Source organism: Eumetopias jubatus, unplaced genomic scaffold (genome assembly GCF_037043125.1).
Source record: "Eumetopias jubatus isolate StellerSeaLion01/CBP00866 unplaced genomic scaffold, mEumJub1_p1.0 scaffold_14, whole genome shotgun sequence".
NCBI lineage: Eukaryota > Metazoa > Chordata > Mammalia > Carnivora > Otariidae > Eumetopias > Eumetopias jubatus.
Window position 1 is genome coordinate 38,170,407 of NW_028274820.1, and position 26,998 is coordinate 38,197,404.

The 26,998-nt window shown below is 38.0% G+C and overlaps 2 protein-coding genes and 1 non-coding gene across 3 annotated transcripts in view; 1 reads left to right on the plus strand and 2 right to left on the minus strand.

Annotated features, from left to right (window-relative positions):
* Window positions 1-26,998, plus strand: part of VPS50 (VPS50 subunit of EARP/GARPII complex) — a 139,923-nt gene that overhangs the window by 99,742 nt on the left and 13,183 nt on the right. The window contains exons 21-22 of the mRNA XM_028119657.2: window positions 9,621-9,742; window positions 20,034-20,114. Of these exons, the coding sequence (XP_027975458.1) occupies window positions 9,621-9,742; window positions 20,034-20,114 (203 nt within the window). The remainder of the gene's footprint in view (window positions 1-9,620; window positions 9,743-20,033; window positions 20,115-26,998) is intronic.
* LOC148162503 (large ribosomal subunit protein uL16-like) lies at window positions 13,172-13,553 on the minus strand. The gene has a single exon (XM_088018448.1). The coding sequence runs from the start codon at window positions 13,532-13,534 to the stop codon at window positions 13,232-13,234; it is 303 nt and encodes a 100-aa protein (XP_087874574.1). The 5' UTR covers window positions 13,535-13,553; the 3' UTR covers window positions 13,172-13,231.
* Window positions 13,595-13,725, minus strand: LOC114222492 (small nucleolar RNA SNORA70). The gene has a single exon (XR_003611957.1). It is a non-coding gene; the product is annotated as a small nucleolar RNA SNORA70 (small nucleolar RNA).

Genomic DNA, 26,998 nt, shown 5'->3' on the forward strand with positions numbered 1-26,998 from the left:
AATGTTAGTTTTTCTTTTTCAGTTAACTACTTAGTATTTGTGTCTTCTACTTTTTCTAAAATATTTCAATTAATTGAAATGTAATGAAAAACTCTCTATGTGAGTTGGAGGTATATGTAGGATGATGATAGTACCCATTTTACATTTACACAATATTTTGTGCTTAATTGTTTCATCGATCTTCACAATCTTCCTGTCAGATAGGCAGAGTGAATAGTGATTCTCTGGTATTTTCAAACACAAGAGTTCTACAAGCTAAATGTTCACACCATAGGAAGAGTTGTTCTTATTACAGATAAGACCTTTATTGATGATTTTGTAGAAGGCAAATAACATGAAGAAATGCCATTTAAAATACTTAGGTTTGAAGATGATGTGGAATTTTTAATGTCAGTATTTCAGCATTTTATATGCCATCTTAACCTTTATATCTCACAAGTAAGTCTGTACATTTGACGAATAAGTTATATCTTCTCAAATTAATTAAGTCATCTATACCAGTCAGGAATTGTAATGTGTTCTATTAAAAAAAAAAAAACAAAAAAAACTCCTTATTCTGTTTATATGGAGATGATAATGTCCTGCTCTCTAGTTTGATTACTCCTGGCTCTGATAAAATGGTCTGTAATCTTGAAGATAATTTCTAAATTTTGTTAATGAATAGGGTAAAGTAGACAAATATGTTTCTTAGAAATTCCACTTTCTTTAGGAAAAATGGTGGAAAAGAAGTAATGAGTTGGCAGGAAGAGGAAAAGTATATATTTTCATGCCACACAGAAAAATCACAGATTCTAAAAAGTGGTTTTTGGTTGATCATTGCCAGAGAAATTAGCTTTTCTAGTTACTCTCTGGAATTTATAGAACGGAAACTGGAAGGGTTCTGAGAGCTCATCTGCTATAAATGCCTATAAAACTAGGATTTCTTTATCTAATTCCCCTCAGTTGTGGTGGCCAGCTAGCCTTTGTTTCATGTCTCACAGTCCGTGGATACGTTATTATTTTGTAAGACTACTCATTCTACTATTAGACTGATTTAATTGGTAGACATCTCCTCCTTATGATAAACCAGAATTTCTTTTTCTCTGTAATTCTGTTGGTCTCAGTTACACCTTTAAAAGCCAAAAGAGTAAGTCTATCCTTTTTTCTCCTATTCTTCCCTGTGATGACTTTTCAGGTGTGGGTGGTAGTTACACTGTCCTTATTCCCTTGTTCTCCCCTAGTTCATTCTTCAGGGTGAGTGTGCTCATTTTCCTCATGTGGTTCTCACTGATATATATTCCAAAATCCTGGTCATCCTCCTCAGCCTTTTGGACTCACTGTAGTTTTTGGTTTCTGAACATGCTGCTTGAGATGTAGTTTAATGAATTCATCTTTTGCCTGGTTATGTTGAAGGAACAAACCACTGTAACACGAGTGGCTTTTTTTTTTTAAGATTTTATTTATTTATTTGACAGAGCACAAGCAGCGGGGAGCAGCAAGCAGAGGGAGAGGGAGGAGCGGGGAGCCCGATGCGGGGCTCAATCCCAGGACCCTGGGATCATGACCTGAGCTGAAGGCAGTTGCTTAACCAAATGAGCCACCCAGGCGCCCCAATGAGTGGCTTTCAACCGCAGAGGTTTACATGATGCATACTGGCTCCCGATCACCTTACTTTTGTTCCATGTGTCATTCTGAGATGCAGGCTGAAAAAATAGCACCAGTTTGGAACATGGGGAAAAGAGCAAGAGCTGAACCATGTTATAACTCTTAAGGCTTCCGCTCTGATGTGGCATCCTGACTTCCTCCGCCGTAAGTTCCTGGCCATGGCAAGTCAGGCTTATTAACTATTGGAGAGAGAAGTATGCTTCTGCCCCAGGAGGGCACTACAAGTTCAGGGCATTGGACAAGGATGCATCATCTTCTTACAGGGAAGGGGAATGGGTGGAGATAATTGGGGAAAATAGTACAATCAACCCCATGGAAGTGGTGGTTTATATTTTTTACTTCGCCTAGTTCAAAAAGAGCTAGATGTCATCATGTTGCTTTTACTCTAAAAGACACATATTTAGTAGAATCAAATCAAATCAAATATAAGGCTAACACAAAATCGAGGGGGAAATCACATTTCATTCAGTTAAATGCAGACAACAAATGCAAATCTTCAATTCTTGGTAGACACAAGGAAATGAAGAAACAATGCATTCTGCTCTTCTCATTATGTAAGAAGGGGATCGAATAATGATAGAAATGTGCTATTGGTGCTAAATTCAGAAGTCAGTAACAACAAATTCTTATGTAAGGATTACTGATTGACATAGTGGACATTGTTTTCTAATAGTGGATTTAAGCAACTGGGAAAAGTTGCATTCTTAGGGGCCTTCAATGTGTCAGCCCTATAAAGCAGAACAGTCCTGAATAAAACCTTACTCAGTGAAGAGAATCTAACCATTGTGATTTCAGCCTTCGCCGCCACCAGGTCTTTTACTAGAATTGCAATTAGGAAATAGTACCTAGTATGCTTTTAACTCTCCCATCTTCCCATTTAGGGCTGGGATTAGGTGCTTCCATTATTCCCTCCAGTAGACTTTTATGCCTACCACTTTCTCTCCCTGGGATGTCTTTATCTTCAGTTTGTACATATTCATAAAATAGAACTTTAAGAGAACCACTCACTAAGAGGGCTCCAACCAGTAAATGCTATTCTATCCCCTGTTATTGCATAGAGGTACTTGAAGATAATAAACTGGCAAAGGTAATGTCTCTTCTTACAAAGCCAGAAGTACAGTTGTGTAAATAAGATTGATTAATTTTGGGTGCCTGGGAAGATGAAGGAACTAATTATTCAATAGTTGGGAGGCACATTTTAGAACACTAAAGGCATATTTAAAATGTCCTCTTCAAGTAGTATTTATTTGGCAGGTAATTAGGAGAGATTAAACAAAAAAGTGTTAATGGGGCTTCCCAGCCCCAGGTGGTACCTAAATCTGTTAGAAAGGCCCAGGGAGCCGTTCACAAGTGCAGAGAACTAATCAGAATCCTTGCTTGTGTAAAGAGAAAATGCTGTCAGCCTGACAATTTCTTGCAGACAGAGGCAGAGAAATTTTAAGGAATGTGTCTCATCACTGAAATAGCCTTGCTATTCAGAGTTCTCTCTCCCGGAGGCAGCTCTCACTTGAGCAGGTGTGACAGGTCTGAGAGGGGCGGAAGGTAGGTTGCCAAAATCCATGCTTGTAAAAACTACAGACCGTAGGATAAAATTACTACATTAGCAGCTGAAAAAATAACACAGCAGCACATCATGCATCCAAATTTAACATGAAACCAGAATACAGTTATCTTTTAAGAAACTTAATATTTTCATATGCAATGTTTAAGGAAAAAATGTATCATTGTTTAGATTACATTCCAATATATCTGTTTCTCTAAAAATACTTTTGTCATTTATATGAAATATTTTTAAACAGTTTTAAAACACTTTCTGAGGTGGTAGCTGTATATACAACATGATATTTTGAGAGAATGGTCCAGGTGTCATCCTTAAGTACAATGTACAAGAAAATGATATTGGAGATTTGGGGGTGGGGCTAAGATAGAATATACAAACAATAATAAAAATAAGTAACAATATTTTATGATAGAATAATAGAATAAAATAATCAATTAAAAGCTCTCAAAGAATGGAATAAAAACTAGGGACTTGGGTAACAGACTTACTAATTTTTTACCCTGGTCCTCACTTACATTGTTCAATGCGTTTTTCTAAATTGTTTGAGCTGAACTGACTTTTCCTTCCTTTCCTTTATGCCTCATTTATAGCATTTCCAGTTCACTTTTATGTGCTATTCATATCCACTGATGATGTCTCAACTTACTGCACTGTAATAAAAATAATGAACATCCTTCCAGCTTGGATTCTGTTCTGGCTCTTCCCCATCAGATTGTCAGCTCCTACAGATGAAAAGATTTGGAGTTGGGGAGTCATCTTTGCAGCATATAGAGCATACAGCCAAGCACTTTTCACTTTCATAGGTGCCCAATGTATGGGACTGACAAACCTTAGTTTTTAACATCTCGACTACTGGAGAAACACATTTTCCTCCTCTCTTGTCCTGATCCGTAGTGGAGGAACACACACTTTCAGCACCTTCTCTGTACCCTGGTATTTACTCCTCTGCGTAGGAGTGGGGCTCACTAGCTGAATTTCCCCGGGACACCTTTCAGGTGGTGATGGCATGTCTCTCTGTGCCGCCTGCTGATGAGCTGGGTAAGGCAGGCCCAGTGCTCCTCTTGGTTCTGGTTCTCGTCCATGCTGTTCTTTGGTTGGTTTCCCTCTGTGGCTTCTCCCCATGAGTGTACTGGACTCCTGGTCCAGATTTTAGGGTAATAGTTTAAACAGCACTTCCCTGGTGAAGCTTTTCCTCGTCAGCTTAGGTTTCTTTTACATAGCACTCTATACTTCTCCCTTATCGCATTCATCATAACTATAATTATTTTAAAATAACAGCAGTAGCTAAGAGTTCTTGTTCCCTTGTTATAGGCTATGTAAACACTCTACCTGTATTTTCTCATGAGTTCTTCACAGTACCCTTTTTATGTACGAATCATTAAAGCCCAGAGATAAATAACTTGCCTTAATGCCACACAGCTGCTAACTGGTAGAACCCAGATTGTCTGATCCTAGAGCCAGGAGGCTCTTTTTATGCTTCACAACCAGTAGAGGAAATCGGGAAAGTTAATTCTTCTACCTAGACAAAGTTCAGAGAGGTTGCAGTATAGGTTAGAAGCAAGAATAAGAACTTCTCGCAGATGATCATTTGGAAAGAGATGCTTTTGTCTGTTATCCTGAGGCAGGAGGGAAGGGAGCCTTGCAAGACAGGTTCACCAAAGTAAAGCCATTTTGGTTTTAGGCTGAACCTTAACCTAAAAGTCAGTAGGTCATGAAGAATCATAAGATCATACTCACGGAAAACCGTAAGACCCACTCCCTCTGGCAGTAAAAGCCATACAGCCTGGACATTCTTAAAATTGCTCCCTGTGGGTAATTCCATAACCTTAAGATAATGGAAAAACTGCCCAATGTGAATGATAAACCCAAAGTTAAAGAGTAAACCCCTCCCTATACCATTAGCTAACTCAAATAAAACTTCTAAAACCCTTTGTTAGAGGCAAAGAGGGGGTCCTCTCCCTCACCTGGGAGGAGAGACGGCTACCTTGTCTATGAAGTAGTTGCTTTCTTACTTCTGTGCTTAATAAATAAATCTTTGTCCCTTCCCCTAAATGGCTTGCTCCTGAATTCTTTCTTACATGAAGCCGAGAGCCCTCTTAGCAAGGGGCCTGAGGCCCTCCCTTCTGGGGTGCCGGCCAGTCTGGCATCAATCTGGGTATTGAATAACCTTGCTCCATGTTCTCAAAGCACACCGTGTCCACTCCTTTCACCTCTCTCTAGGGAACTCTAGAAGGGAAGAAAGGGAAGGTGAAGTGCATCTGACCGAACCACATCTTAATCCACTGGCTGTGTTTTTTAAACTAGGCAGGCTAACTTCAGAGCCACGCTTCTACATTTTTATTAAGGTAGTATTCTCACCGTAACGCAGTAAATAGTAAAGAAGAGGTCGTGAGGGAAAGCAGCATTCTCCTACCCCCAGTCTTCCTGCCACCAGCCTGCAGGCAATTTCTTGGTCTGTTTCTGTTTGCCTTTCTACTAGTTGTAATTTCTCAGAAAAGGGTGGTGAGAGGGTAAATGTTTTGAATTCTTGTCAGGCTGAATATGTCTGTATTCTGCCCTTTCACTGAATGACAGTTTAGCTGTGTATAGAATTGTAGATTAAAAATTATTTTTCCTTAAAAAGTTGAAACCTCTGGTATTCTAGAGGTTTCATTTTATAAATGAATTTTTACTGTAGATGAATTTCTTCTCTCTCTCTGAAAGCTTTTTTTTTTACTATAGATGCATTTCTTTTCTTCTCTCTCTCTGAAAGCTTTTAGTATTTATTCCCTTGAGGTTTCAGAATTCTCTAGTGATCTGTCCAGGTGTGAGTTATTTTTCATTAAGTGTGTTGGGTAGTTCGTGACCCTTTCAGTCTGAAAGCTCTTGTGCTCCTCAGTTGTGACTAATACTACTATTTATTTGATGATTTCCACCTCCGCATTTTCTCTACCCTCTTTTTTCTTTGATTTCCTGTTGCTCCAATGTTTAGTCCCTTAGATTGGCCCCTTCCTGTCTCCCATATTTTCTCTAATGTTTTCCGTATTTTTGTCTTTTTGCTGTACCTTCTAGAAGACTTCCTTTTTTCATTTATTTTCTTCAATTTTTAACTTCAAAAATCACTTTTGAAATCTTTAAGAGCCCTTCCATATTCTCTGTTTTTCCCTCCCATATTTTTCTGCTATAGGATTTTACATAATTATTATGTTTGTTTAGCTTGAATTAATTGTTTTCTCTGGGATCAACTTTTCTTTTTACTTTTACTCTCTGACTTTTCCTCCAGGGCCTGGCGATTTTTGATGACCTATTCATATCCAAAATAGAAGGCCTGGGTAGCTGCTGTGGGTGTCCCCTGCTCAGTAATGAGAGCTACGGGCTCTTATTGCCCCTTTCTTCTCAGTAGGAATCCTGACTGGGAACTTTGTATAGAGCAGGGCAGGTCTGGGTGGATTTACTAGCAGTCTTTACCTTATGGGGACAGATCCTCAAACTTCTAGAATTGGGTAGATTTTAATCTGTGGTGCCAGCATCTACCCTAGAAGCCTTCATCTTCCTAATTTATTATTTTTTAAAGTTTGCTCAATTTTTTTGTTTTGTTTGTTTCCGTCTATTATTATTATTTTTTTAAAGATTTTATTTGAGAGAGAGAGAGTGAGTGAGAGAGAAGGAGCAGGGGGAGGGGCAAAGAGAGAGGGAGAAGCAATGAGCGGGGAGCCTGATGCGGGGCTCCGTCCCAGGACCCTGGGATCATGACCTGAGCTGAAGGCAGACGCTTAACTGACTGAGCTGCCCAGGCGCCCCTGTTTCCTTCTTTTAGAGAGAAATCCCAAGAGTTTTCATTTTCTTTTGTTTTTGTCTGTGGGAACAGCCTGGCAGCCTGTACTCTGATGTTGGTGAGGGATAGCGGTAGAGGAGGGCACGCTGACTGGTAGTTTATCCCGCACGTGAACCTTCAGTTAACCCACCCTTTTTCAGCTCCATTTCTTGTTCCTGTCTTCTTGCTCTACCCACTGAGTCTAAGCAATCACCATCCTACAAGAATAGCTTTCGCCTCCTTCATGGTCATCTTTGCTCCCTGCTCCCATCTCTTATCTGTCATCCAGACAGGGGCTGGGACACTACAGCATGCAGGTCCAATCAGTTAGGCTACCTGTTTTTATAAAATAAAGTTTTATTGGAACACAGCCATGATCATTTGTTTATATGTTGTCTATGGCTGCTTCTGTGCTACAAAGGCAGAGTTGAGTAGTTGCAACGGAGACCAGCAGAGCTGAGTAGTTGCCATAGTTGCCTGAACTATGTACTCTTTATAAGAAAAGTTCACCAACCCTTGGTTTGGAAATTTTTTGAGATTTCTCATTTTCTGGTAATCATACCTACTCACCTTTACCTCCTCATCCCTTTCTCTTCATAGGTAAGGCTTAATCCACTGTAACATTCTTCTAATTCAATAATTCTGAGGAGGTACATAAGCCTCCTCAGGCCTCCAAAGGCCTACTGTGCCCTCGTGAGCTGGAAAGACAGAGTTCTTACTCTTACACATTTTAATATGCCAGCAGCCTGCTTATCAATGGCTGCCTTCCTTGTGTGACCATTTAAGGTGTGAGAGCAGGGACTCTGTCTGATTCCTTGTGTCTTAACACAAAGCCAAGGACATAGTAAACCTTCAAAGAGTCTTTGTTGAATATTGAATGAATAAATGAATATAAATATGTTTAAAAATTGTTTTAGAGTAGTGGATTTTTATCTAGTTTTTCTTTTGAATGCAACATTTAAAATAGCTTTTACCTATTAATTCATTTATATATTCTTTCTTAAGATTAATTATATGAACAATGGCTAATCTTATTATTAGTAATGGAGAGGAGCTTTGTGTTCTGGATACGTATCAACCCAGATATTTGCATTCTACCTCATTTTACTTATTATCTCTCTTTTTTCTTTTACAGGTTAAAATAACGTAACATAGTATTTTTCCCTTTATTTCCACAGTGTCACATTATTTTACATGTAAATAGTTGCAGTTTGAAAACTGCATGTTTGTAGTTGATAAAATATCTGCATAGTGATCCAGAATGTTCTAGGAGCATAATTTTCAAGTATTTTTCATTTGTCATTTTTCAAAAAATGTCTGTGTGAAAGAATTAAAAAAGATGATTCTGAAACAATAGACTTGTAAATAAGAGTAAGAATAGAATCTGAGTTGAATGGTTTCTACCTTTTGGTGTGTGTATTTCTCTTCCTGGCTCTCTGAGTATTATTTAGAATCATCGCTCATGTAAATTAAGACAGCTGTATGGCGTTCTTAAATAATAGAGAGATGGTTTCGATAGTAGACATTTCCATTAGAGTAAATTTGTCATTTTTTTCTATTGCAGTTAATGTGTTTCTCTTGAGTCATGGTGTCTTCAGTAGTACCAATTTAAAATTTATAACAGTTACATTAAGTAGAGTGAGCACCTGAATTATTTGCTCATTTGGAAATTAGGCAAATGGCCTGTTTTAACATCTTCTGCAGAAGAGCATTTTTATATGGATGCGCTCCTTTCCCTGTTATTCCCCATAAAACAGAAACACAGTTAGTGTTTTGTTATTATTTGTTACTTGATTCAGCCCATCTCCCATGCACCCTTCAAATGCATTAAGAAGTTTATAAATGCAGAAATTTTGGTTTTTAAATTTTTTGCCCCTAACTGCATCATATGTTTAGAGAAAAGAGAATGTAATATTGGCATCTCCCAAAAGAAGGAATGAGGAGGACCTTTTCTTGGCACTTTGAGAGTATTGAGCTCTTGAGTGCTGTAGTGATAAAGAAACGTCCTTGGCCTCTGACACAAGATTTCACAGGGCTAGAATTCAGGGGAAACTTCCATGTATCCTTTTTCTTCTTGCCTTTTTACTTTAGCTATGTGTATATAAGCTTATGGGGGAAAAATGCTTTTTCTCAAGTACATTGTCTTTTATTATACCTAAACATTTTTGAGGAAATTATTTTAAATGGAATCTCCAAGAATGTGGAACTGTGTTGTGTGTTTGTTCAGTGTCATTTGTAGAAGAGCATAGATATCCCATGAATATTTGACAAACAGTAAAATATAATGATATAAGCTTTTTCGTAAGTAGTATGTATATCAGTGCTGTCCAGCAGTACTTTCCCAGATAATGTACCTGTTCTCTATCTGTGCTGTCCAATCTAGTAGCCACTAGCCACAAATGATACCTGAGTACTTGAAACATGACTAGGGACTGAGGAATGTAATAGTTCATTAAAAATATATATTTTGGTAAAGTGGGTTTTTTTTTGTTTTTTTTTTTAATAGATTGAGGTGTCATTTAGCATAAAACTCACCTGCTCTGGGTGTGCAAGTTGTCTCTTTATACTGATAGACTAACAGATTTTAATTTTTTTCTAATTTTGATTTTTTTTTCTTTTCAGGTAAATATATGCAGATGATGAACATTCTTAAGCCAATTGCCTTTGATGTTATCCATTTCATGTCTCAGCTATTTGATTATTACTTGTATGCAATATATACCTTTTTTGGTCGGAATGATTCAGTAAGTCACCTTTGGAGGGAAAGTCTGTTTCTTTTAAAATTTATTTATTTTTAAAATATAAAGTTTTTCTTTCTCTTTGTATAAAATACACAAATAATAATATTTTGAAAATTATTCATCAGAAATCTAACAAAATTTTTGCTGTCAGCTTTTTGTCTGCCTAATTACCTTATTTGTATATTAATTTTAAGCTTTGAAATGATAAACATATTTTATGTTATTCAGATTTTTGGCAGAAAAAGTGCAGCATCTTTTTTTAACCTTGACATATTTTGGCAATGAAAAATGTGTGGGTTGCCTTGTTTAAATCTGGCCCAGTGTGTAATGAGACATTTTAAATATTGGCTTACAAACCTTAGCAGGCACTACTACATTCAAAAGATAATGGCAAATATTTATTAAAATAATTGAAAACCTTTGAACTGAACCTTCTGTCTGCTACAGAATTGTTTCCTATACCTCCTTTTTGTGTTTCCAAAGCTCTTATTAATTTTATCTTTTTCTACTCCTAAAGAGAACAACACAATATTAGGCAGATAACTTCCCTGATATTTGGTTATTATGTGGCTCACCTAGATATTTGATAGATGCTGTGTAAAAGAATCCTGTTGGGTCCTATGACTATATCATAATACAAAGTTTTCATGTACTTTATTTTGTATCTTTTTAAAAACATGAATTTTGGGGTGTCTGGGTGGCTCATTCGTTAAGCGTCTGCCTTCGGCTTGGGTCATGACCCCAGGGTCCTGGGATCGAGCCCCACATCGGGCTCCCTGCTCAGTGGGAACTTGCTTCTCCCTCTCCCAGTCCCCCTGCTTGTGTTCCCTCTCTCACTGTATCTCTCTCTGTCAAATAAATAAATAAAATCTAAAAATAATAAATAAATACATTAATTTTAACAGATAACTACATTTATTATATAAATGTTCATATCCTTGCTGTGATTACAGTTATATCAAAGACGTAATCTTTTATTTATTTTTATTTTTTTAAAGATTTTATTTATTTATTTGAGAGAGAGTGTATGTGAGTGGGGGGAGGGACAGGGACAAGTAGACTCCATGCTGAGCTTGGAGCCCACCACAGGGCTCAACCCATGACCCTGAGATCATGACCTAATCCGAAACCAAGAGTTGGACACTAATCGACTGAGCCACTCAGGCACCCCAAAGACATGATCTTTTAATAATGGGATCTGAATTTCCTGTTCTTAATTCTCTATAATATTCTTTAGAAAGAGTACTAATAAAATCAGAGTAAGGAGTATTGCTACAGAATTTAGGTTACTATAAAATATGTACTAATTCATTGCTCTGAATTTGGAAACTCAATAAATATGTATTAGAGAAGAAAGGCATTCTAGAATTTTAGCTAATTGTCAGAATCTTTAAGTCTTCTAGATGACCCTTACTCTCTCTCCTGAGCTGAGCCTCCAGACCAGCACTGTCCAAGAGAAGTTTTACAGTCATGGAAATGCTCTAGCCACTAGCCACATGTGACTATTGAGCACTTGCAGTGTGATTAGTCGAGAAACTGAGGAACAGGTTTTTAATTATATTTAATTTTAGCTAATTTATCTCTAAATATAAGTGGTCACATGTGGCTGGGACTGTCATATTGGTTAGAACACTTGTGGACCACATTGTTGATAAGATCTGTTAAAACAGGGTCCTTTGGAAGCTTTTGGGAACTAATGCTTTTGGACATGACTTTCTAGCTGATTTTATGTTGGCACAGATTTGTTTACAGTGGAGTTCACTTGGACCTGAGAAAGTTAGCAAAATATAGTTAGGTGCTTATTGTAAAATATGCTACATATTTTATTTAAAATATACCATGTTTTAAAGAACACATTAACCTTATATTTTATATTAAAAGCATTTTCAGTCTTATAAGACTCAGCTATTTAATTAGCTGTCAGCTATAAGCATTTCTGTCCTTAACCTGGGTGTCTATACATATGTCATATTAGAAACATTTTGTATTATATGAACCGATACAATGTGCCTATGAGTGAGGATGTATGACTAAATACAGGGCTCGCTCTGCGTCTTATACTTTTTAAGAAAGACTTTTCCTATTGTTAGAGTATGCTTAGTAATACTAGCTTTTATCTACCATGTGAATATTGAAAATATGCACATCTTCAAATAGAACAATTTATAATTTGGACCCTACTATTTTTGATTCTGCAAAACTGAAGGAAACACTATTTAAAGCAAAACAAAGACTGAATCTCCATAAAAAGGGGTTTTACAAATTTGTAAAAAGAACCACTCCATCTTTCTACGCATATTTTGCTTTGCTTAATTTTTTTTAAAGATTTATTTATTTATTTTAGAGAGCTCAATTGGGGGCTGGGACAGAGGCAGAGGGAGCCAGAGAGAGAGAATCTCAGCAGACTCCCTGTCAAGCATGGAGCCCGATGTGGGGCTCCATCCCATGACCCTGAGATCAGGACCTGAGCCAAAATCAAGAGTCTGACGTTCAACTGACTGAGCCACCCAGGCGTCCCATGCTTTGCTTAATTTTATATCTATTTAAAGTTTCTGGGTTTTTTACCTTGCAAGATTATATTCTTAATTTCCTACTTTAAATTCCTTTTGGAACAAGACAATCTAAATAGCATAAATAAGCATATACAAGTGTATAAGATTGAAGTGGTAGCTTTTAGTTTGCTAAGAAGATAAGCCTTCAAGGCCATTAGAAATCCTAGAAATTTTGATATTCAAATATGGACATACATACATACATACATACTCCAAATTGCCCTGTTAGCTGTTGAGTCTTAGGTGGTAGGAGGGGAGGAGTAATTAGGTAACTGGTAGAACTGGAAGAACATGGTGGTACATGATTGCTCCTGCTTCTCTTCCAGGGAAGAAAGACACTTGTATGAGTGAATTTAGATGGATGCTGCCTGTAGAAGAATAAGTGTACATTTCTCAGGGTTTCTAGAAAGTCATTGGCTGGGGAGCCATAGTGTATGCAGTAGGCTAAGAGATTCTTCGTGTTCATACTAATTCCTCCAGAAGCTCTTGCTTTTCTTGGAAATGTTTATAACTTACTACATCATGCTCTATTATGTGTCTAATCCATTTGGCTCTATTATGATAATGTTAGTTACAGTGTTGCTTTATTTTGCCTTGGCCCCAGCCTTCCATTATTCACCTTTTGAGTTATAGTTTCTGTGGTTCTTCCTGTTTATATTCTTTCATGAAGACCATTCTGTATCTTACCTTAACACAGTAATAAGCACATAGTAGATTCTTAGGACACATGTATTGATGTCCTAATTATTTCTTATCCAAGTAAATCTGATGAGTGTTCTTACTTGAAAACAGTTTGTGAGCATCATTTAAAGTTACCTTCATTAATGAGATTTTTTTTTTCCATATAGAGTCTGTGATTCCGTTTTTAAAAAAATTTTTTTTTGACAGGAAGTAGGTTTTATTGGTGGACATGAATAGGGAGGGGGCAGTGCCGAGATTCTCATGAGTGCAGAGCCCTCCATTTGTCCAAGGGGCCATGATTAGGGATGTATTTGACCCCACAGCCATCTGGGATAAGCCGCTTTTCAGCCACCATGTCTTCAAATTCATCTGCATTAAACTTAGTAAAGCCCCACTTCTTGGAGATGTGGATCTTTTGGCGGCCAGGGAACTTGAACTTGGCCCTGCGTAGGGCCTCAATCATGTGTTCCTTGTTCTGCAGCTTGGTACGGATGGCCATGATGACTTGGCCAATGTGGACCCTGGCTACTGTGCCCTGGGGCTTTCCAAAGGCACCCCACATACCTGTCTGCAGCCTAGATTGGAGATAGCATGAGGTCAGACCTCAAAATCCACTGGAAAGGGCTGTCCCCAAGGTCCCTTAGGGCAACCCATACAATCAACAGGCTGCATACACTACCAAGGAGGCTACTGTTTGCAGCCATGGCACACTGGGCCCCCATGGACAAAGAGCACATTCGGCTTAGTTTTTAAAATTTTTAAGAATGAATTAACTTCTGCTTCTGGCTATGAAGGACTAAGATTTTACTGGATAATAATCCCTGTAGAAAATAGGGATGCCTGGGTGCCCCAGTAGGTTGCGCATCTGCCTTCGGCTCAGGTCATGATCCTGGGGACTGGGATCAAGTCCCGCATTGGGCTCCTTGCTCAGTGGGGAACCTGCATCTTCCCTCTGCCCGTGGCTCCCCTTGCTTGTGCCCTCTCTCTGACAATAAAATCTTTAAAAAAAAAGAAAATAACTATTGTTATTTTTGTGTGTAACTAAATGTTACACAAAAGGCAAATACCTAAAGATACTGGAGAGTGAACAAAGCATAGACTCAGGGGGTGGTGGGGGCACATTTCATGCTAGTGTGTAGATTGGGGAAAGGGGAGCTATAAAAATAAATTCCATCTCCTTGGCCTTGTAGCCCAGGATTGAATACAGTTCACACAGCACAAAGGTGGAGGCAGGCATAGGAAGAGCTTCAGTCTTTATGGATTGGGGAACCAGAAAAGTGAAGCCAGGAAACTGGGAAAGTGAAAAGAGTAGGGGGAAGTTGATTTGATCAATTTGATTGATAATATTTGATTAGCCCATAACCTGTTTATATGAAACAGATTGACTAGAGCCAAAGAAAAAAAATATCTGAACAGAGAATGAAGCTGTTGCATAAGAGACAATTTGTAGTACAAGCCCAGCCAAGAAAATTACATAGTGAAAACAAAGGAAACAGTGCCCAGTGGAGAAAAATAACAAAATCCAAAATCTCCAGAATTAAATTGATAATGCAGTCTAACTTTACCCAACATACATAAAACCAAAAAAAGTAGAGTACATCCTTAAGTAAAAAGAAAATCAATTTAGTTTGACCCCAAGATGTTGAAACTAAGGGATAAGAATTTTAAATGGACTATTAGAACCATCTCAAATAAAGTAAAACAAAAGATTTTTGTTTTGTTTTTTAAGGATTTTATTTGAGAGGGAGAGGATAGAGAGAGAGCACATGAGAGGGGGCAGGGTCAGAGGGAGAAGCAGACTCCCTGCCGAGCTGGGAGCCCGATGTGGGACTCAATCCAGGGACTCCAGGATCATGACCTGAGCCGAAGGCAGTCGCTTAACCAACTGAGCCACCTAGGCACCCCAAAACAAAAGATGTTTTAAATGTATGAACATCTCAGTAGAAAAATAGTAAGTTCTAGTAAAAACATTAATAAAAAAACCAAAGGGAAATCCTAGAACTGAAAAATAGAATTTCAGCCATTAAAAAAAATTTACTGAATGTACTTTACAATTAAATTGACATGGCAGAGGAAAGAATATGTGAACTTGAAGATAAATCAATAGAAATAATTCAAATAAAGAACACAGAGGAAAAAGATTGGAAAGCAAAATGATCAAAGCCTTAGGGACATGTTAAGTTATATCAAATGATCATATATACAGGTAATTGGAATACCAGATGGAGAAGAGAGAGAATGAGGTAGAAAAAAAAATATTTGAAGAAACACTGGCCAAAAATTTGCAGATACAAGATACTAAATGAACAGCAAGCAGAGTAAGCACAAAGGAGCGTACAGCATGATACCTCATGGTGAAACTGTCCCTGGAAAAGTACAATAGGCTTATTATATAAAGGGACCAATGATCTGATTCAGCTGACTCTTCATGCAAAACTGTAGAGGCTAGGAGATGGTTAATACCTTTAAGGTACTGAAAGAGAAGAAAACAGTGTCAATCCGGAATTTATATCTAGCAAAACATCATTCAAGAATGAAGGTGAGGGGCACCTGGGTAGCTCAGTCAGTTAAGCATCTGCCTTGGGCTCGGGTCATGATCCTGGAACCCTGGAAGCAAGCCCCATGTTGGGCTCCCTGCTCAGCAGGGAGCCTGCTTCTCCCTCTTGCCACTGCTTGTACTCTCTCATGTGATCTCTCTTTCTCACTCTCTCTCAAATAAAAAAAAAAAAAAGTGAAATTAAGACATTTTTCGATAAAAAGAAAAAAAAAAACTAAGAACTTGTCACCAACAGACATATAATACTGAAATGCTGAAGGAATTTTTTTTAGGCTGAAGGAAAATGATACCAGAAAACTTGGATCCTTAAGAAAGGATGAAGAACATTGGTAATGGAAACTACTTGGTGAAATACAAAAGATTATTTTTTTCTTTTTCTAATTTCTGTATAAACCATGTAGCTGATTAAAAGTGAAATCATAACATTACTTTCTGGAGTTCATAATATATGTAAATATATTACATACAACAACTATAATAAGATATGCACCTATAAGATGGCAAGATTTCTATATATTTTGTTAAACAAAACATTTTTAACAGCAAATGGATTGTGAAATACCAAGAATGTATACTGTAATTCATAGGACAATGAAAAATAATATTTAAGACTTTAGATCTTTTGCCAATAGGAAAATTAAATTAGAATTCTAAAAAATAATATTCATATTATCAGAAAAGGCAAGAAAAGAGGAACCAAGGAACAAAAAAGAGATAACCTATAATGAATGGTAACTTTAAATCCAACCAATAATCACATTAAATGTTAATGGACTAAACAGTCAAATTAGAAGGCAGAGATTGTCAGAATGATTAAAACAAAAGAAACACTTTATTTTTTAAAGATTTTATTTATTTATTTGATAGAGAGACAGCAAGAGAGGGAACACAAGCAGGGGGAGTGGGAGAGGGAGAAGCAGGCTCCCTGCTGAGCAGGGAGCCCGATGTGGGGCTTGATCCCAGGACCCTGGGACCATGACCTGAGCCGAAGGCAGATGCCTAATGACTGAGCCACCCAGGCGCCCAACAGAAACACTTTAAATATAAAAGAAACACATATAGGTTGAAAGCAAATGCATTGAAAAGATATGCCATGCAAACAGTAAGTATTTGCTTTCTTAAGAAAGCTGCAGTAGCTGGGGCACCTGGTTGGCTCAGTCAATTAAGAGTCTTGCCTTTGGCTCAGGTCATGATCCCCGGGTCCCGGGATCAAGCCCCTCAGCAGGGACTCTACTTCTCCTTCTCCCTCTGCCCCTCCTCTTGCTCATGTGAGTGCTCGCACTCTCGCTGTCTCTCCCCCTCCCTCCTTCCGTCTCCTTCTCAAATAAATAAAATCTTTAAAAGAAGTTGCATTAGCTATGTTAATATCAGATAAAACAACTTTGAAAGCAAAATGTGAGATAGAGGGATTCATAATAATTTAAGGGTCAATTCAGCTGGAAGGAATAGCAAGCATAAATGTGTATGTGGCTACTTAACAGAGCTTCAAAATACATAAGACAGTACTTGACAGAATTCAAGAGAAACAAAAAAATAATTCCATTATGCTGGAGATTTTAAAACTACACAGTAACTAATAGGACAAGTATATAGAAAATCAGCAAATACATCGAAGATTTGAAGAACAGTTTCAACCATCTTCAGTTAATTGATGTTTATGGGACAACACACCAAACAGTGGCAGGATATACTTTTCAAGTGCACATGGTATGTTTATCAGGATAGACCATATTCTGTGGGCCATTAAGTATGTTCTAGTGAATTTAAAAGATTAAAATCATGTAAAATATATTCTCTGATGACAATGTAATTGAATTAGAAACAATAAGATAACTAGGAAAAATCTAAGTGTTTGGAAATTAACACACTTCTGAATAAAGATTGGTTTAAAGAAATCATAAGAGAAATTAGAAAATATATTAAATTGAATAATAATGAAAACATAGTGTATCAAGTTGTGGAATACAGTTAAATTAGTGCTTAAATGGAAGTATCAAGCTTTAAATGCCTGCGGTAAAAAAGAGGAAAGTCTTACGTTAATGATAAGCTACCACCTTAAGAAACTAGAAAAAGAAGTGTAAATTATGTGCTATGTCTCTTAAAAGGGCACCAAACCTATTGTGGGGACCCCACTCTCATGACCTCATCTAAACCTGAATACTTCCTAAAGGCCCCATCTCCAGATAGCATCTCACTGGAGGTTAGGGCTTCAACATACGAATTTTGAGGGGACAACAAACATTCAGTCCATAAATGGAATAACTAGAATTTACATACATTGCTTATGGAAATGAAAATTGGTACAGCCACTGGAAAACAGTACGGCAGTACCTTACAAACTTAAAACTATGCCTATTTTATGAACCAGAAATTCCACTTTTAGGTATTTACCCAAAAGAACAGAAAATGTATGTCTTCTCAAGGACATATACACATATATAAATGTTCATAGTGACATTATTCAAGTAGCCCAAAACTGGAACCCAAATGTTCATCAACTGATGAGTAAGTAAACAGGTTGTGATATATCCATGTTATAGAATACTATTAAGCAATAAAAGAGCATGAATTACTAATAGGCTTACAACACGGATGAATCTCAAAAGCATGTTAAATACAAGAAAGAAGTCAAATAAAAAAGACTACACATGTATGAGTACATTTATATGAAATTTTAGAAAAAGCAAAACTGCAGTGACAGAAAGATCAGGGATTAAGGGTGGAGGGAGGGAATCCATGCAAAGGGCTTAAGGACATTTTTAAAGGCGAGGGAAATTCTACATCTTGATTGTGGTACTGGTCATAGGACTGTATACAGTTACCAAAATTCATCAAACTATATATTTGCAGTGGCTAAATTTAACTGTGCAAAAATAAGACCCTAGTGAAAAAAGAGGGGAAATGAAGTGATAAAGTTTATAAAACCTAATGAAAGTAAAATGTATTTAAAATAACTATATTACATGAGTTCATGTTTTACTACACCATGGCATCACACAGCTATTGTAGTTTGAGGCTTTCTGTCACGTGTTGTGTAAGTAATTCCTTGTTCTCATCCTATCTCAGATAGGAAAGGATGAGTAATAAATGTGTGCACATGCCATATATATTATAATTTTCTATGAATGAATTAGTGACACTATATATTTTATAGCTTACTGTTACCAATGTTTTAAATTTTTTGGCTCATATAGAACATTTTAACATTTTTCTAGATGTCTGTATGTATCTATGATTACCTCTAAATTAAATGTATATTCATCAATTGAATCATCACCAACTAAAGAGCCAACTAACCGGCTTTTCATGTCTTTTTTTTTTTTTTTTAGATTGTATTTATTTATTTGAGAGAGGGAGAGAGAGTGAGCATGGACAGGGAGAGGGACAAGCAGACTCCGCACTGAGTGCAGAGCCCAATGTGCAGAGCTCTGGATCTCATGACCCTGAGATCACCTCAGCTGAAACCAAGAGTCTGATGCTTAACCCACCGCACCACCCAGGCACCCCAGCTTTTCATTTCTTCTTCTTCTTTTTTTTTTTTTTAAAGATTTTATTTATTTGACAGAGAGAGGGAACACAAGCAAGGGCAGTGGGAGAGGGAGAAGCAGGCTTCCCACGGAGCAGGGAGCCTGATGCGGGGCTCGATCCCAGGGCCCTGGGATCATGACCCGAGGCGAAGGCAGACGCTTAACGACTGAGCCACCTAGGCGCCCCGTCAGCTTTTCATTTCAAGAGTTGAGTGTCCCCTCTCATTTATGTTCTTGCATGAGGATGTTTACAAGTGCTTTGGCTCTGATGTAGTAAGGCAAAGTCTATACTGTGAAATGTTTACTGGGCCTAATAAAATTTTTTCTTAATTTTTGGATAAGGATTTGGACTATCTGTAATTTGTGTTAGAAAATTTAAAACGGGGCACCTGGGTGGCTTAGTTAAGCGTCTGCCTTCGGCTCAGGTCATGATCCCAGGGTCCTGGGATCGAGCCCCGCATCGGGCTCCCGGCTCGGCGGGGAGCCTGCTTCTCCCTCTGTCTCTCCCCCTGCTTGTGCGCTCTCTTTCACTATCTTTCTCCATGTGTCAAATAAATAAATAAAATCTTTTAAAAAAAAGAAAATTAAAAACAGTCTACCTTGTTATGCTTCTACCTAAATACGACACAGTGCACTATCTTTAAGTATCTGAAATCATAAGTTTTAGGACTAAAAATAATAACTTCTGGGAAAGAGAAATACTGGTGAACTCTCTCCTGATAAATTTATTAGATTGACAGATGCTAGTGTGACCTGTAAATGCAAATGTGTAAGTAGCTCTCTTGTTCCCTTAAAGGCTAAGGTTTGACTAAATATGCTTGATGTTTTGAAATTTTTAAATACAGTTTGGAGACCCTCTGAAGGCCAAGTGTGAGTGAAAACTCATCAGATTCTTAACTTTGGTTAATTTGAAGTTACGACGTATAAAAAAGATGATCTCCGACGTGATGTGGCGTACCTTTCTTTCTCTTTTTCAGCTGGAGTCAACGGGATTGGGCCTTAGTAGTAGTAGACTAAGAACCACTCTCAACAGAATACAAGAAAGCCTTATTGCTATGGTAAGTGACCAACTGGACATAATTCTTTTGGGTTACAGAAAATAAAAATTAGCCAACCAATCAACTGCATATAACTGATGTCTATGTTTATATTGAGTGCCTGAGTCCTCAGTATTACACTGTGTGCTTGTAAGGAAGTAAATAGAGGTTTTTTACAGTCTGATTGGAGAGAAAAAACCTGCTATAAAGGGAAGAGTGTGATGTTGGCTGTATATCCAGTACAAGTTCAAGGGGAGGAAAGGTTTATGTGGAAACCTGATTTCAGAGAATAATTACAGGAAGAAGTGAGACCTGTGCTAGTCTTTGAAGAACAGGCACGGGGTTAGTGGGGAAAAAGAAGAAAGATTGGCATTCAAATTAAGGTTCAGAAGCTGAGAAAGGGCCTGGAGGTGGGAGCAGGCCTGGCCCAAAGTTTGGCCGTCTTTGCGATTGGGACACTGGTATATACTGAAGAGTCGGGTTGCAGAAACTGTTTAGGACACTTTACAAATGGCCTTGAAATTCAAAGAAGAGGTTTGGGTATAGTTGGCTATGTAGTAGGGGGTCTGGATTCTTGACTGTTGTGTCACATGACGTAACGTATATTTTAAGAAAATAAGTTAGGCAGCAAAACAGGGTTGAGCCTTCGTAGTGTTTAAGCTAACATAGGCATTTAAAATAAAGGTTTTTTTCTTGTGATGGGTCACTGTATCTAGAGATTGTTGTTGTTCAGCACATTCTTCTGCATCTACATTAACCCCAGGATCCTCTGATTTTTCTTCACCTACCCAAACAAGCAGTCATTTGCCTCTTTTCTCATGAGGTCTATTATTATGTACATACTTCTGCTATTGAAGTTTTAATAAAGCAATGTAATCATTCTTTTAAGAAATACTAATTGAAATAATATTTGCTGGATGTGGTAATAGTGCTGGACATTCATCAGTGCACAGAAGAGGTAATTCCTGTCTTGGAACTTAATATTTTATTGAGGCAGAGAGATAAATATGTAATATACTGTCAGATACTGAGAAGCGCTAAGAAGAAAAGGAAGCAGAGTGATACAACAGTGGTCTTTGAGCAGAGAGGTAAGATGAGAGAGGCATGTGTTCCTATCTCGGGTGAGCACTCTACACAGAGGAAATCACCTGTATACACCTCATCCATCTCCCTTATAATTTGGAGATCATTCTGCCCAGCACATGTATATTTATATTTTCATAGCACTTAGGAAACTGCATTTCTTCAGTAAATGTTCATAGAATAGATGAGTAAACTCCAATCCCTGAGTTTTCTTGTCTTCTGGCTTAACCTGGCTTGTTTTCTTGGCTTTGCTATCCATTTAATTCTGATCATGTTCAGAGTCAAGGCTCCTTGTTTGACTCAGCCACTTATTTATATATATTTTTGTCTTTGTTTTGTAAAATCCATTGGCTTTCAATCCATTAGAAGTTACCCATGTTTCTGTTTTGCTTCTCCTTGTTTGATACTTAGTATAACCTTGACCATCACATCTTGTTTTGCAGGTCTTAGTCCACAGCTTAAGTTTTTCTTGTTTCTGGCTGAAAGCCATGACATTGATGGACTGAATGGTCATAATCAGAAGTCCAGAGTGGGGTATAGTTACCTCTAGAACTCATTACTGTTAACCTAGTCTGGGCTTCATGACAGTTATAGCAGTGGATTCCTTAATAATAAAATAATAATAATACAGTTAAAAAGATTGATAGGTCAAAATTTACCACTAGAATCATTCACTCTGATGTCTCGGTCATCTCTGCTAGTTACTGGTTCATGACTGTCAAACCACAGTTCCAAATTTGACCCTTAAGGCATGGATTTGATGCTTCAGATTTTGCCATATGGTGTGTAATGAAGTATCATGACCGAGTAAATAAACTAGCTATTCAAACCAGCTGCCACCCATCTATGGATAACAGTGTATCTGTAGCATCTGTCTGATCAGTTCTGTGTTCATTGGGTAAGTTTTTCCCAGAACTGGTAGTCAGATTTAGAAACATGTTTTTAAAAACCCCTCCCCAATAAATGGATAGATAGATATGCCTGCTTTTTTCTTTGGCACCTGGTCTTTTAAAGATATCTTTTCTTTAAGTCTTTATCGTTACCATCTCTTAAATCAAACTGCACCTCGGATCAGAAGGCCATGAGAGCAGTCGTTCCTTCTTCAGTTTGTAAGTAGTGCTGACCTTTTTGACAGGGTCTCTCCGGAGTCCTTATTCCTCCTACAGCAATACAGAAGTTTTTCTCGAATTTTCTGTTGGTTTCCAGTGTTACATGTTAAATTATTACTCATACTGATAAGCACTGGTATATTATTTTAGAAAATATATTTGTCATTTGCTAGACCTTGATCTCAGGTTCTTGTAAGCTGTTATATTAATTTTTCTTCACTTCATTAATTTGCATCTACGTTGGCAGAGAACATTAACTGATTTCTTGCTATTCAATACTGTCTTTGGCTATTAAAATAATTTATAGCCTAATCAATCTGGAACCACTAGATGAAAGTTGTACTTTCTCCGGGTTAAAATGTAATAAGCACATTTCTGGTAATTTCATTTTCCCCATATATATCTTCTAAGTTTTGCTTCTCTTTAAGCTGTAAAAGGTATCATGGAATCATTATGGTCTTAAAAATGCCACCTGAAATTGTTTATCGTATATATTTAATGTAAATAAGAAAATTCAACACATCAAATAGAAGTTCAAGAAAAGGAGTCTACTAGGGGGAAGAAGAAAGGGAAGCTGGTATAGGTCATACTGGTACCAGAACTGTGAATTTTTAGTTATATACTTTATGATGCTAAATTGTTTACTTTAAGATCTTTGACTCACTTGAAATCTTTGATAATAAAAATATATTTTAAATCGGTCCAGAAAAGTCATAAAAACGACTTCTCTTTTTAGTAGTAAATTATTAGTGGCAGGAGAAGTTAAACACTGTGACTTTCACTGTGAAACTAAAGATTTTGATTAAGGTTTTATTTCTCAAAGTCTTCAAGGGGTTTTCTATCTTTTCCTTATTGTACTGGTGTAATCTGAAACACTGATCCAGTTTGGAGCTTTTCCATTGAAGTGCGCAATAAGCACATACCGTTTATTTATATCAGCTTGACATTTTTGTGACTCTCTTGCTCTCTTTAAGCCTGTTTCCCTAAATGTAAACACAGAATTGTAGCCTTTAAGCAGATAATTACCATAATTTTTATGCCTAGAATGCCAGTGTTAACTAGGAACAAAGAATGGCATCCTAATGCAAACCTTTTGAAGTGGGGGCAACAATTCCAGTGATCACTGCAGGCATGTTTTTGTGAAAGAGCTCTGTGAGTAAAGAGGGAGTTCAGCACATTTGAATGGCAGGTAGGTAAGGAGTAGGTAAGGACGGAGTAGGTGAGTGCTTGTGGCCTTTCCTGTATACCCAGAGATAAACTTCCTTTCTCTCAGGCCACAGATAGAACCTCTCCTTGCCTTCTATCACCTTCTAGCACTATATCCCTCTTCTATCCTAAATTAGCTAGTTAATATCTATTTTCACAGGAACTTTTAGTTTTTAAATATATTTTTAGTTTTTATATATATTTATATATAAGTGATAACTAATCATAAAAGAATGAAATTCCAAAACTAACTCTGCTAGTATAAATATGTGGTATTCATGGTATTCAGGGTTATCCTGGTGCTATTTTGAGTTTGAAATTGTGCAATATTGGCAGAAAGTTCACATCAGTTTTTGTCAGTGTAATTACAGAATATTTTATTTTATTTTTTAAAATATTTATTTATTTATTTGAGAGACAGAGACAGAGATAGAGAGAGGGCAGGAGCAGGGAGAAGAGGGAGAAGCAGGCTCCCCGCTGAGCAGGGAGCCCAATGCGGGGCTCGATCCTAGGATCCTGAGATCATGACCTGAGCTGAAGGCAGACGCTTAACCGACAGAGCCACCCAGGTGCCCTTAATTACAGAATATTGTAAAAGAGGCTGTGTTTGGAGTGCCTGGGTGGCTCTGTTGGTTGAGTGGCTACCTTCAGCTCAGGTCATAAACCCAGCGTCCTGGGATCAAGTCCTGCCTCAGACTTCCTGCTCAGCAGGGAGTCTGCTTCTCCCTCTTCTGCCTGCTCCTGCCCTCTCTCTCTTGCTATTTCTGTCTCTGTCTCAAATAAATAAATAAATAAATAAATATTTAAAAAAATAAAATATTCTGTAATTATATTGACACAAACTGACGTGAACTTTCTGCCAATATTGCACAATCTGAAACTCAAGATAGAGAAGGGGTGTGATTTTGTTTAGGTGATCACACATGGCTTCTCTGGGGAGATAACCTTGAAGTAGATCCCTGAAGGAAGAAATAGAGGGGTGAGCCACCAGGATGAGAATTCATTTATTTAACAACACTTATTTAGTGCCTTGTTTATTGAACACTTTATATATGATGTTAGACCCTGTCTGGGAGTTGAGGATACAGTTTTGGTGGGGCGAGAGCAATCCAACAAAACTCCCTACTCGTGTGCAACTTGTTTGCTTGTAGAGAGGGAATATTTTGGAGAAAAGTGTCTCAGGTGGAGGGAACAGGGAATGCAAAGGCCCTGAGGTGGGACCATGCTTGACAGCACAGAGATGAGTATAACTAGAATGAAGCAAGTAGGAGGGTTGGTGATAGATAAAACCAAAGAGATAGCCAGAGCCTAGATCATGTAAGGCCTTTGGATTTTACCCTAAGGAAGACAGGAAGCTGTTGGAAGAGCTTTAGCAGAAGAGTTGACATGATCTGCCTTAAATAGGTAAAAGAGAATTATTTTCACCATAGTGTGTCACAGTTAAGGAGAGAGATAAGGTGGCTTGTACCAGTGTTAATGGAAGGAGTAGTGAGACATGGTCAGATTCTGGATGTGTTTTGAAGGTAGACCCATCCAGATTTGTTGATAGATTATAAGTGAGGTAGGACCCAGAGAGGAGTCAACGATGACACCTAACTTCTGGAGAATGGAGATGGATAAGACTTTTAGGAGGGACACATTTGAGTTCAGTCTTCAGATATGATAAATGCACTAAAGGTAAGAGAGAGGTCAGGGCTAGCATGTAAATTTTGAGTTCTTGGCATGGGGATGATATTTAAAACGGGGGATGAAATCATCTAGGGAGTAGACCTTGAGTGAGAGAAGTCTGAGGAGTGAACTCGAGGGCATCCAGTGTTTAAAGGTCAGGGAGAAGACGACAGGCTAGCACAGGAATCTGAGAAGTGGCCAGGAGCATAGGAGGAAAACCAGGAGGGTACGGTACTCTGGAAACTAAGTGAAGAAAGTTTTTCAGGGTTAGCCCTGTAGGATGCTACAGTGGTCTAAATAAAGTAGGTATTCAGAATTGACTATTGGACTTGGCCATAGGATGCCACTGGGGACCTTGATAAGTGTTTCTTTGGAATAGGGCACACGAAAGCCTGATTGGAATGGGCTTGAAAGAGAGTGAGAGGAGAGGAAGTAAAGACCCTCTTACCATCTCCATCAGTTAAACCATTTGAGGGCCTGCCCGTTCCAAGAGGCATGACAAGGTCTCGAGATACAAAGATGATGAAATTGGTCCCAATTCTCCCAAGAACTCACAATGAGGTAGAGGGTCAGGAAACCACAACCGACAAAGTGCACTTGATCCCATGTATAGACATACGTATATGTGTAGGTAACATTAACACAAGTAAGCTACTGGGCGCCTGCGTGGCTTAGTCAGTTAAGCGTGTACCTTCGGCTCAGGTTATGATCCCAGGGTCCTAGGATCAAGACCCACATCAGGCTTTCTGCTCAGTGGGGAGCCTGCTTCTCCCTCTCCCTCTGCCTGCCTCTCTGCCTACTTGTGCTCTCTCTCTCTCTCTCTCTGTCAAATAAATAAATAAAATCTTAAAAAAAAAAAAAACAGAAGTAAGATACTAACCATTCTTGGGAGGCTGAGAAAGTAACAGAAAGGAGGTAAATATGACCTCAGACTTAAAAGAAGAGAAGGACAGAGCTAGGCAGACAAGCAGCAGAGAGCTGGTAAGAGAAGAGTGTCAGGAAGACAGGTATAGGAGGTAGTCCAGTGCAGCTAGATCCTAGGGGCATAGAAGATTACTGGGAAATGAAGCTGGCAAGGTAGCTGGTATCTCTGTAAAGGAGTAATACCATGATGACAAGTTTAGGCTTTTGTCTGTAAGGAGTGGATAGTTAATTGAGACTTTTAAACCGGGGAGTGGTGTGATCATGTTTCCGTTTTAGAAAGATCACTTTGGTATTCTAGAAAAATCAGCCAGTGAACTGTGTGCAAAGTGAAGTAGAAACAGGAGAAGCCAGAGGGAGAGGTCTCTCTTTGGGGACTGTTAGTTCAGGTAAAAATGCTGTGGGGCCTTGGTCCCGATGAAGCAGTGACTGGGGAAGAAACAAAGGAGAGGTGTGGAGGGAGGAGGGTGGGAAAGATATGAATGATTCCAGGGTTCCTCACTTGGACAGTCTGGTAGATGGTAATTGCATAACCACCGGCATTAAATGAAATAGCACAGGCAGCCATACCAAACAGTATGTTATTTTGTGACGATATGTGTGTGTGCAGGAGAGGGGTGATTATTTTCCTTTCTAGTAGAAGAAAATAAATACTGGAGCGGCAACATTGGTTAACTTGCATAGTTTCCTTATCGTGATCCTCCCTTAGAGAAAGCACAACATTAAAAGTTAAAAAGTTATTTTGTTCCCAAAATAACTTTTAAATGCTAATTGAGTAATTAGAGATTGAAGAGAAACCGTATCGTTTGTAGAAGATAGGATATAAAAAAGCACTGAAGAAGACTAAAACCATTTTCTAATTTGGAAGGTTTTATAATGTTTTAGTTCCATTTTGCTAAATTTATAAACCTGTTATGC

Coding starts and splice junctions, on each gene's coding strand:
- LOC148162503 (XM_088018448.1), bottom strand. CDS start 13,534: ATGTGGGGTGCCTTTGGAAAGCCCCAGGGCACAGTAGCCAGGGTCCAC.